This window comes from Limulus polyphemus, unplaced genomic scaffold (assembly GCF_000517525.1).
Source record: "Limulus polyphemus unplaced genomic scaffold, Limulus_polyphemus-2.1.2 Scaffold2483, whole genome shotgun sequence".
NCBI classification, from domain to species: domain Eukaryota; kingdom Metazoa; phylum Arthropoda; class Merostomata; order Xiphosura; family Limulidae; genus Limulus; species Limulus polyphemus.
The window spans coordinates 43,957-56,520 of record NW_013668093.1 but is presented as its reverse complement, the minus strand read 5'-3'; the positions used below and the strand labels follow the sequence as shown (position 1 = coordinate 56,520).

General features: G+C 37.8%; 2 protein-coding genes across 6 annotated transcripts in view; one reads left to right on the top strand and one right to left on the bottom strand.

Annotated features, from left to right (window-relative positions):
- The window catches only part of LOC106467083 (AP-5 complex subunit zeta-1-like), an 89,469-nt gene extending 78,514 nt beyond the window's left edge, over nucleotides 1-10,955 (bottom strand). For all 5 annotated transcript variants that reach the window (XR_002612349.1, XR_002612350.1, XM_022395204.1 and 2 more), the window contains exons 1-2: nucleotides 10,744-10,955; nucleotides 7,287-7,479 (exon numbers count right to left, since the gene is read on the bottom strand). Coding sequence is in view for 3 of the 5 variants with exons in the window: in XM_022395204.1 (XP_022250912.1) it covers nucleotides 7,287-7,479; nucleotides 10,744-10,895 (345 nt within the window). In the remaining 2 variants the exon portion in view is untranslated. The remainder of the gene's footprint in view (nucleotides 1-7,286; nucleotides 7,480-10,743) is intronic.
- A 169-nt stretch (nucleotides 10,956-11,124) lies between these two features.
- LOC106467082 (mitochondrial cardiolipin hydrolase-like) overlaps nucleotides 11,125-12,564 on the top strand; it is a 3,925-nt gene continuing 2,485 nt past the window's right edge. Inside the window, exon 1 of the mRNA XM_013927400.2 lies at nucleotides 11,125-11,810. Within this exon, the coding sequence (XP_013782854.1) occupies nucleotides 11,297-11,810 (514 nt within the window). The 5' untranslated portion in view covers nucleotides 11,125-11,296. The remainder of the gene's footprint in view (nucleotides 11,811-12,564) is intronic.

Here is a 12,564-nt window from a genome sequence, read left to right as displayed (position 1 = left end):
TTTCTTGTTCCAGTTGACACTGGTGCTGGTTTTCTTGCCACTGCTATAGTCTCTCTTCTTCTTTATTTTCTTTCTCCTCCAACCACTGCTGTAGTCTCTCTTGCAGTTTATTTTCTCTCTCCTGTAACCACTGCTGTAGACTCTCTTCTTGTTTATTTTCTCTCTCCTCCAACCACTGATGTAGTCTCTCTTTTTATTTATTTTCTTTCTCCTCCAACCACTGCTGTAGTCTCTCTTGTAGTTTATTTTCTCTCTCCTATAACCACTGCTGTAGACTCTCTTTTTATTTATTTTCTTTCTCCTCCAACCACTGCTGTAGCCTCTCTTCTTGTTTATTTTCTCGTTCTTCTTGTTTCTTTTTCCTCCAACAACTGCTGTAATCTCTCTTCTTGTTTCTTTTCTCATTATTCTTGTTTCTTTTGCTGTTCTTCTATTGCTGCCATCAAATGTGCTAAGCTGTAGTTTGATTTGCCAATTCTCGTTTCCATCTTTTTTTTTTCGTCCCACTCTCTGACACCAGTTTGTTACATATCTGCTTGTTTGTTAATTTCTGGTAGAAATTCTTTTCGAGGAAATTCAGCAATAGAAGTCCTTTCTTGATTAAACTAGTTTATTCTTCCTCGATACAAACTTTTAGTACATTGTAATTCTACAGTCAGTATTTTTCTCGTCACTTTAAACTTAACAACTTTTATAATACACGCTATAAATCACAGCGATTCACTATCTCAGTAACTTTGCACTCTATGTGTGCAAAACACACACTATCTCGAAACAGAATCATAAATTACCTGAAGTTCACCATAACTACTGTTCGTTTTATCATGCATTCAATCCTACTGGCTTCTCTTGCCAGGCTTATATATTAACAAAGAGTCTTCTCCAAAATTCGCGGGGTTCCCCAATAATTCGAGAAACTCAGTCATGCATGCTCCTAGCGTCACATGACTTCTATTGTTGTAACAATATCTTTTAACCTGGATTTTCAAAATATTTACCCCTTCTGCTCCCCCTATTGGAATTGAAAGATTCCAACGTGTCTCTCATTCAAATCATCATGCATCAGTTCTCCACCAATAGGAACATGACATGCTCATGTGATGCATGTGACTCCCTCTATACTCCTCTACCAAACTATCACTTTGAAGTTTGCAGAAAACGTAAGCACCAGAGGAAAGTGGGGAGGAAGGGTGGGAAATGTAAGGGGAAAGAAGTACCTATTGGAAATATCTTTTCAGCATAGGAAAATTATAACTTCTGATACAGTACTTACCTCATCTCACAAAATTAGCTAGAATCTCACATTGATTAAGAGGAGGGACTGGTGCGAGGGAATGATTCAAGTACTACCTGAAAGTGTCTGAAGGACACCCATGAAAATAAGAGAGTCAAATCCAAAGATCAGATAAGGGAAACCACAGCTGAGCTAGCCAATAAGGAGCATTCAGAAGGTCCCAACAAGGAGTGGTATGGATGAAAGAGATAACCTGGTGAAATAATCAAATAGGAGGACACTCACCGTAACTATCTTTGTGGAACCCATCCTGCAGGTTGCCTCCATAGTTAACCACCACCCAGTGGCTTGAAACTGGTAAGTGGTAAGGACTCCTGTATTCCACTGGAAGAAAGGAGGGGGAAAGTACAGTGGAGAGTCTGGAGGGACTGCAACACCCGAGGCAGTGAAATGGGTAATTACGAAACCTTATTTCTGTTTTACCCATGCCATCCATGGGTTATACAGTCTGGGACAAACATATTACAATGCAATTATCATGAGAATTTTACACTCTAGTGATCTTGTGAAACACCCCATCTCAAGGGTGAGCTTTCAAAGCCATGGAAAATGTATAAGAATCAAGATGCGGGTTTGAAAGCAAGATATCTGCAAATGGTTATAGCCATCTAAATGGAACCCATTCCAAGTACAGACAGAATACCTGGTCAGGCACCACTCGCCACAGAACGGGATTGAAACTGAAACTAAAGCAGGGGCCCCTGAAAGAAAAGAAAGCATTAGTAATGACTTACTTCATGTCACAGCTGCTCCGAAGTGCGTAGAATAGTCACAGGTGGCAGGCAATGCTTCGAGGAAGCAGAAACAATGATGTGATGTAGGCAGTAGGAGATGAACATGTGCAGAGTTGACCACATGCCCAATCGTAGAATCTCTTCCAATGGCTGACGAAGATCAGAGGCATGGCAAAAGGTGAGGTGATGGATTTGATGTGAGAAAATGTGAAAGATATCACACTGGGAAAGAGATAAGGAGAAATGCACAAACTGGATAAAATATCGAACCCAATTGGTAAAGGTAAACCAGGGAAAGAACATGGGAAGAGGAAGGTTTGTTTGTTTGGAATTTTGTGCAAAGCTACACAAAAGCTATCTGTGCTAGCCATCCCTAATTTAGCAGTGAAACACTAGAGTAAAGGCAGCTAGTCATCACCACCAACTCTTGGGCTACTCTTTTACCAACGAATAATGAGATTGATTGTCACATTATAATGTCACCATGGCTGACAGGGCGAGCATGTTTAGTGGGGTGGAGATTCGTACCCGTGACCCTCAGTTGAATAACCACCTGGCCATACTGAGCCTTGGTAAGAGGAATATTGCGAAGTGCTAAAAAGGTGGGAATGAGGATCTCTGAGGGAAGCTGTTGGAGCAATATAACAATGGAGGGCACAGACAGGACAAATGAGTCTATATGGATCATGATGAGGTTAGAGACAAGATATAGAGGATAAGCAGATAGGGGAAAAGGAGGACTGACCTTCTCGAACCACAGAGGTCTTAGGAAGAAAGGCATGATCCAGATAAAGGTCAAAGTAGGAAGAGTGGTACAAGGTCCTGGTAACATTGAGGGTGAAAATATCTGAAGTACGATACCCGCAGGCCAGGAAGAGGAGGAAAGGTGAAACAGGGACCATGTATACAGAAGTTTGAACAAAAGTAAAGTAAGGGCACGAAGTACCATGTTAATGTCCTAGTCCAAAAGCAACGCAAGCCTCAGTGGCCAATGGAGCCAGAAGGAATGGATCAGCATGGAAAGAACAGGGGAAGCTAAGACCCTACAGAAACGGGAAAAACTGAAAGTATGGGATAACGCCACCCAAAACCCTGAAATCTAGGAGACCAAAGAATCCCTCACAAAGAGCCACATGAGAAACATAGAGATACAAGAAACTAATGGGTGAGAAGCCTGGAAACCCGAGTCAATACCCAGGAGCAAAAAATTCTCCACTTGCATTGATAGATGACCAAAAAAGAAGGGCGAATGGAAGGGGCTAAATTTGAAGCTACTCTGCAAGAGAAACCAGAACTCCTTGCCAAAAACCTGACAAAAGAAAGGCATGAAGATGGAGGATGGACGAAACAGGATGGAGCGCCAGTGACTGGGGTTGATTGAGAAGGTTGGGATGGAAGGAAAGAGACCACCTGCAAATGAAGCAACTGAGGGAACCAAGGTTGAGCGGGCCAGTAAGGAGCAATCAGAAGGACTGTGCACAGAGTGGCATGGATGAGGGATACCACTCAATGATAAAAATGGATGAGAGGGTAAACATAAAGGAACATATGAGACCAATCCTGGCTGAAAGCTTCAACAGAAAGGCTCAAGGATGGGGAAACAGGGACCAAAACCAAGGTAATTTGTGATTGAGGGCAGTGGCAAAGGCATTGATATGGGACATACCCAAATGCAGACAGAGCCACCAAAAAATGGCAGGATGTAGGAACCACTCCATGGTATAAACGTGATCCAGTTGGGAAATATGATCAGCTATGAGATTGAAAGCATGCAGTACATGACATGCCATCAAATGAATTCAATGCGAGTTGGCCCAATAAAGAAGATCCATAGTTCAAAAACACAAGGATCTGGACCTGGTGCCACCTTGGTGATTGATATAAGTTACCACAGTGTAATTGTTGGAATGGATCATAACCAGCCGGCAGCTGGCAAGAGAAATAAAATTATCCAAAGCCAGACAAACATCCAGGAGTTCGAGAACATTGATGTGAAGAGAACTCTCCTCTACAGACCAACAACCTGAAACCTCTGGTGATCCACCCAGACACCCTAGCCCTGAAGGGATGAATCCGTGAACAGAAGTAAATCTGGCCAGAGGAGGATGCAGGACCCCCGCTGACGTGTGGGATCATCTACAAGTGATGAGGGAAGGAATATAAAAGTATCCAAGGGATCCCAGGTGAGGTTCTATTGATCGTGGAGGGCCCATTAAATTATCTGCATATGGGCTCTATGCGGGGGTATGAGAGGGGTCATAGAGGACCACATCCCCAAAAGTTGTAAATGAGGGAACAGAAAGGGCTTTCAAAATGGCCATAGAATGGAGTCAGAGAGAAGAAATTTGGGGCCGAATGAGATGGGTGTTGAAGAAAACACCCAAATGGACAATATATTGGATAGGAAGAAGGAAAGACTTCTCCAATTTGACCAACCAGCCCACCTGTGCAGCTTCGGCCAGAAGCTGACGAATATGACATGCTGATTCCCATTTGGAATGAACAAGAAGAAGCCACTTGTCCATATAAACATGGAAGTGCAAACTCATAGCATGAATATGCCGAGTAAAGGAGTGGACCACACGACAAAACACGTAGGGTGCTGAGGCTAGGCCAAAAGGTAAAGTGAAAAACTGGTACACAATCCCCTGATAGACAAACCTAAGATATGGACAGGAATGCTCCACCACAGGAATGTGTATGTATGTCTCAATGGTAAAGCAAGGAGTGTGAACATACTGATTGAGAGGGGATAAATCGATGACAGAACGCCAGTCCCCAGTCGTCTTGGGAACCACAAACAGGTGGGAATAAAATCCCATGAACTTGGTGGAGTTGGTTTGATAGTCTCTTGTGTGATGAGATCTTGAACTACCTCTGACAGATGCTGGCATGTCGAAGGATCCTGAGAAGAAGGGAAGGTAATGGGAACACTGGATAAGGGAAGAAGGTACAGAAAGGGCATAACATATCTTTCCGAGAGCACTCTGTGAACCCAAACATCAGTGAGAGAAGGTCCCCACTGATGAACAAAATTCAAGAGATGAGCCCCCACTGAGCACGAACCAACAATGTTGTCACCAGTACTGCTATTGGTAGATCGTTCATCATAGTGTAAATCGTCGAACCATGGCACAGTGGGAGGGTGGGAAGGGGAAGGTCGAGACAGGAACAGGTGCCACACTCAGCCCTGTCTGCAACAAAGGAACTACCAAGTTATTAAGGGTAGAATGTTGATGGACTGAGGCCACCAATGACTCCAAAGACTCAGGAACCGAGTCAAACACATAATGCAGCAAAAAGGCGCCATGCGGAGGTCCCTCAGAAAAGGACCCTGGAGACGGGTCATGCAAAAACTGTGTCACAGTCAGAGAGGTCCCAACAACAAACAAAACATGTTTGAAGCACGAGAGCTGAAGACGACAAATGATCCAACGTAGTAGTAAGGATGGGGAGGATTTCAGCAGAAAACCCCCAGGGTTCCTGTCAAGAACCTCTAACAGAAGGTGAAGGGAGAAAAGGTACCTTAACAGGATTGTGAAGGTGAGAAAATTGGACTTGGGTAAGTTGGACAGGGTAATCTTGGTTCACCCCACAAACAAGTAAAACTGATCCCAACAACTGTTGGTCAGGAAAGGGAAAGTCAGCCAGATGATAAGCAAGAGCAGACTGATCTGAAGTCTGTGGGGGATGAGGCATACTAACATCCTCTCCCAGTTCAGAGGCAAATTGGTCCATGTAAACCCCTAATATCGGGGAACAGGGAAAGACTAAATAGGGTCAGGAAGTTGTTTTGTGTAAGAGGGAAAGTCTAGAGTCATAGGAAACAGGTGTAAGAGGCAAAACATCACATACCTGAGAGATCATGTCTAGAAAGACCAATGACGGACGAGCTGAATCATCAGGTAATGAATGGGAAGGGGCAACAAACTTGGGGGGAGGGCAAACGAGCAAAATCGGCTCAAAAAGTTCAGGACAGAAGAAGGTGAGAGAGGTTGGCTCATATGCCACTCAGTCTCCCAGCAAATGAGCAATGATATATCCCCAACAGGTTGTCCATGCACGTGGCTGAAAATATGGCATCAAACAAAATACCTGAAGTGATGACTGTAACTTCGAAACTCATAAGCAGGAAAAAGCAACAAACTAAAGTAATGCTTTAATAAAAATATTAACTCCACAACTGTGAAGTGTAGTAAATAAAGTTATGAAAAATATAAAAAATAAATTACTTCAAGGTAAGTGAACAATGTAAGAAAGAATGTCTGAACTCAACAGCTGCCAAACAAGAAGTGATAATTTGGTAGTGGCGCATAGAGGGAGTCATATGCGTCACTTGATAGTTGTGCTCTCCTATTGGTGGAGAGATGACGCATGATGATTTGTATGGAAGACTTGTTGGAACTTCAACAGAGGGATGATGAAGGCTTGTGGCATGCATTTCTGAAAAAGTTCGCAAACAGAGGGCAGCACAAAACGAGAAAAGCTTGCTAATCTTGTGAGAAGAGAGAGAGAGTACTTCATAGTAATAAACTTACTGAATGACATAAAATATCAGCAAAAGATAGTGTGATGAATTGAATGGTTTAATTTTCATTGTAATGGTCCATTTTGACAGATCCTGTAAGTGAACTCAAGTGTAAAAATATTTCATATTATTACTTGTGTATCTTGTAGTTACTTTGTGGTATATAGTACAAAAGCTCCTTGATCACTAGGTCCTAATCAGTATGAAAATAAACACAAACTCTAAAACTATCATTTAATCCACCACTTGTCATTAATAGATTGAATTTGATACTTATATTTAGTATTTTAAACAAGTTATATGCTTAATAATTCAGAAGAATAAATTAATAACATTAGTATTATTAAAATCTTATATAAACACACGTTCACTGTAGTGAGTAAAAAACAACTCAAAGTGCCATTACTAGACGCGAGTAAATCTCTAATTTTTCACTGGAAGTAACCAAAGGCCCAAATCTATTACAGACTGGTGCCAGAATGATTGCTAAAACTGTTTCTATAGCTTTAACTTTTCTAACTACCTTGCACCCTCATAAACTAAGTAATTTCATTCTCACCAAACCTTTACCCTAACTCTATCCATTTCCTGTCTTGCTACCTTCATCTACTATTGTTCCCACAGCTACCTCTATCTTCAAGCAAAGAATGTGACAGTATGTAAATCTAACTATTAGTATAACAACTGCTTACAAATGAATCAATCTTTAACTCTTTTTTTGATAATTTACCTGTGCTATTAAAACTGGAAGAACTTCGATCAGCTGATTGACAGTAGCTGTCGACACAACTTCAGATATACTTGGGTGTGGTGCTAACTTTTGCAAAATAGTTATGGCAAGATGGCGTTCCAAAGGTCGTGTTGTTTCAGACCACAGAAACACTATCAAGGAACTGATAACAGGCTCTACATCTTCAAGAAAACTTGAGAAAGAAAGATTAATGGACATAAATCCTAATCTATCATGTCAGAAAAACAGTGTCAGTTGATGAACATAAATCATAATCTAAAATATCAGTTAAACATTGTCAGTTGATGAACATAAATTATAATCTACTGTATCAGTTAAACAGTGTCAGTTGATGAACATAAATTATAACATATCATATCAGCTAAACATTGTCAGCTGATGAACATAAATCATAATCTATCATATCAGTTAAACAGTGTCAGTTGATGAACATAAATTATAATCTATCATATCAGTTAAACAGTGTCAGTTGATGAACATAAATCATAATCTATCATATCAGTTAAACATTGTCAGTTGATGAACATAAATCATAATCTATCATATCAGTTAAACAGTGTCAGTTGATGAACATAAATCATAATCTATCATATCAGTTAAACAGTGTCCGTTGATGAACATAAATCATAATCTATCATATCAGTTAAACAGTGTCAGTTGATGAACATAAATCATAATCTATCATATCAGTTAAACAGTGTCCGTTTATGAACATAAATCATAATCTATCATATCAGTTAAACAGTGTCAGTTGATGAGCATAAATCATAATTTTTTGTATCAGCTTAATAGTGTCAGTTGATGAACATAAATCATAATCTATCAGTTAAACTATGTCAGTTGATGAACATAAATCACAATCTATCATATCAGTTAAACAGTGTCAGTTGATGAGCATAAATCATAATTTTTTGTATCAGTTTAATAGTGTCAGTTGATGAACATAAATCATAATCTATCAGTTAAACTATGTCAGTTGATGAACATAAATCACAATCTATCATATCAGTTAAACAGTGTCAGTTGATGAACATAAATCTAATTTTTTTGTATCAGCTAAACAGTGTCAGTTAATGAACATAAATCATAATCTATCATATCAGTTAAACAGTGTCAGTTGATGATCATAAATCATAATCTATCATATCAGTTAAACAGTGTCAGTTGATGATCATAAATCATAATCTATCATATCAGTTAAACAGTGTCAGTTGATGAACATAAATCATAATCTATCATATCAGTTAAACAGTATCAGTTAATGAACATAAATCATAATCTATCATATCAGTTAAACAGTGTCAGTTTATGAATATAAATCATAATCTATCATACCAGTTAAACAGTGTCAGTTGATGAACATAAATAACAATCTATCATATCAGTTAATGAACATAAATCATATTACAACTGATTATTCCAGACATAACAGTGTCAGTTGATGAACATAAATCATATTACAACTGATTATTCCAGACATAACAGTGTCAGTTGATGAACATAAATCATATTACAACCGATTATTCCAGACATAACAGTGTCAGTTGATGAACATAAATCATATTACAACCGATTATTCCAGACATAACAGTGTCAGTTGATGAACATAAATCATATTACAACCGATTATTCCAGACATAACAGTGTCAGTTGGTGAACATAAATTATATTACAACCGATTATTCCAGACATAACAGTGTCCCTTTTCTAACTGCTTACAATGTTATTTTCTACCTACCTCTTGTGTCCCACCTTGTTGATTAATTTTTTCTCTCTTTCCCTCTCTCTCTATCTATCTTCTATAAATATATATATATATTTGTATGTATGTTATGCACTTGATTGGCCCATTTTATTCTACCTTCCAAAGTGAAATAAATAAAGCCAGGAGTCACCAGTATGTTTTAAGTTTGATGATAAGGGAGAGAACTAAGACTAAAATTAACAGCAAGGATTTTTTTTTTAAGTATGTTAACAGTAAGCAAACTGCTGAAAAGTGGATTGGGCCCTAAAGGATGGTGATGACAAGATTTTTATTGAAGACTGCGAGATGGCCAAGCTTTCAAAAGTTATTTTCTTTAATGTTTTTTTCAAGGATATTCGAGACTCTGAACAATCTAGAAAATATTGGAATTAACATGAATCAACTATTTATTCCTTTGTGTAAGGTAAAATCTATTTAAACAATAAAAATGGGTAAATCTAAAATAAAGGTAATTTTTTTCCCAAGGTTTTAATGTAAACATCTCTTTTATTTTTTGTAGGTCAGCAGACAGATGCCCATGGAATGCAGAGTCACTAATTTTATTTGTGTTTTTAAAGAAGGTGATAAGAGTTCCTGAGAAATTAAATGGCCAGTTAGTCTTACTTCTGTAATGTGAAAAATTCTAGTCTGATAAATAAGAAGCCTTGCAAAATCACTTAAACAAAGTCTAGTATAAAAGAGAGCCAATACAGGATCACTACAGATCTTACTTTACTAATCTGTTTCTTTTTTTTTTTTTCTGGAAGATGTTACTAATCTGGATGATATGTGGATGTGGACTAGTGTACTTAGGTTTTTAAAAAATAATTTGATAAGGTGCCACACCAAAGATTAACTACGAAAATGACAATAGTAAGCATTGTGAAAAGAATGGTTACACAGATTGTAGGATGGAGGGGGGGGGGGAGAAAAGGCAAAAAGTTGTTACTGGAGTCCAATGAAACTGAACCTCTATTACTAGTACTCTAGTACATGCCTTAGACGTGAGTAATTAGATTTTTGCTTTTTCATATTTACATTAATTAACACTAGTTTGACCTCACTCACAAATACTGTTAAATTTTGGCCTCCTTATTTATGAAGGGTTACTGATTTATTGAAAAGGATTCAGTCAAGAACTACTTCTGTGATTCTCCTGGTGATGGAAACTTAATGCTAAGTAAAGATCACTTATATTCTCGAGAGAAAACAGTAACAACAGGTGTTGTTACTGAAGCACTCAAATTATCCACAGGATCAACAATACGAAGGCCCATTTTCTGAAGCTATAGGATGAGAAGACTTAAAGAATTTGGAAAGATAGGTTAGCCTCCAGATAAGTTTTAATATTGTTATTTTTCTAACAGGGTTATTGACATATGATTTATAAACTAAAGTGAGTTACTGTTTTAATTTAACTTTTAAGTGTTTACAGCAGGAGAGTTTTTACTCACATTACTAGTTTTAGAGACAAATTTTCTTGTGCACCTACCAATGGCAAAAGTAAAAATTTAAACCCAAGTCATCGAATCCCCTTCTAAGTCGAACAGTGCTGGTAAAGATTTTTTCAAGTACTGACATAGCCCAGTATTTACTACAGTCTACAGTAACATTAATTGATTAAATTTAATTTTAAATGATTAAGTTATTAACAACAACAACCTGAATAGGCACATCTTCAATCACACTTACTCAGATGATTTAACATCTTTGTCACTTATCGTCTTTAAAAGTGTTCTGAGAACTTGTTTGTTCAACTGTTTCGGAATGTTAATTTCCTTCCAAATAAATTCAGACGATAAAGAGCTAACTGAAGATCGTTTCGAACTCGCCATCGCTGCCATTATGAAACGCTTATTTCCTCCCGCTGCAATTTTCACATTATATGCTATGTAAAAATACGATGTAAACTGTATCTTAGGAAACTTTTCAGTATATCCTAGATTTCTCAACCATATTAATCAAATAAATTCACAAAATAAAACGGAAATAATATACAGCACAGAGGAGAGCAAGATAATGTTATCCTTTTAATTACTGTTAGATGTATGCTCCTAAAACTTTACAGACCTACATTGGTTTCGGGTTTTGGTTAAAGTCTTTAATCGTAAATTAGGCCTAGAAACGAAATCAGTGTACATTGTGCCCAGGTTCATGTTCTTTATTTTTCCTTGATAAAAAAACAAAAAAGATTTATGTCAACTTTTGCAGAAACTTAAGTGGAAAAAAGTGTTTGTGTTCAGTAATGACGGACAAAATTAGGATTTTTACTTATGCTGTTGGTGCAACGTTGTTTTCAGAATTGCTCTATATATTGTGGTTGAGGTTTAAGCACCGTCATATGAACACAGTCAACAAAACAGATATTCAGCTTGGTACTGATAGGAATTCGAGGTCTAATACCAGTATTATACTAAATGTAGACTTTAACGACCAAGAAGTTGGATCTAGTTATAAACCCATGAACAAAGTTCTTATTTTTCCTGATCCTGGTATTACATGCAAGAGGCTAATACTAAATGGAAGATGTGCTTATTCAAATTGTCAGTTTTTGCATAAAAAAACATCTTTATATTACTTGACGAAAATGCTTAGTACAGCTAAGACAAAAATGGATGTCTGTGTGTATATGATGATGTACAGCGTTCTTGGAGATAGGATTGTTGATGCCCACAAGAAGGGCATCGTTGTTCGAGTTATAACTGATGGTCAGATGGGAGATGTGCCATCTTCTCAAATTGGAAGGTTTCGTGAAGCAGGTATCTATTTTGTACACAAGTTTACTGTTTTTAGTTTTATTGTTAAGCTAATGAAGTTATGATCAATACCACTAGGCTTTTATCATTAATATTTGGAATAAATGTTTCTGTTTGGCCCAAGGAACAAGTTGAAAACTTAAACCCAAATTTTGCCAAATTGTTAAAACTGTTTATTTGTTTAACATAATATTTTCCTAATAATTTGGGACAACATGGGACCTATTGGTCCATCATGGCTGTTCCATCCTCAAAACTAAATTAAAATGATTAAAACAAATAAAATAAAAAAAATAAACCCAGCCCTTTTCATTCATATAATTATCAAACTTTTTCTTAAAGTCACTTCAATTTACTGCCTCTACAGCATTCGAAGGCAACCCATTCCAAAGGTCAACCACCCTGTCAGAAAAATAAAACTGTCTCAGCTGAAGATGACTCCTACCTTGCCAAATTTCATATTTGTGTCTCCTAGTCCTACCGTTCTCACCATTAAGTATGAAAAGAGATGATGCATCAACACTATCAATTCCCTTAACAATCTTAAACACATCAATCAGATCCCCCCAACTCTTTTTTTTTCAAGAGAAAACAGTTTGAGAGATTTCAGCCTCTCCTCATATGACAACCCCTCCAGGCACCATTCTAGTGACCCTTCTCTGAACCCTTTCCAACAATTCAATGTCCTTCCTACGGTAAGGAGCCCAAGACTAAACACAATATTCCAAATGTGGCCGAATCAGTAACCTGTACAATG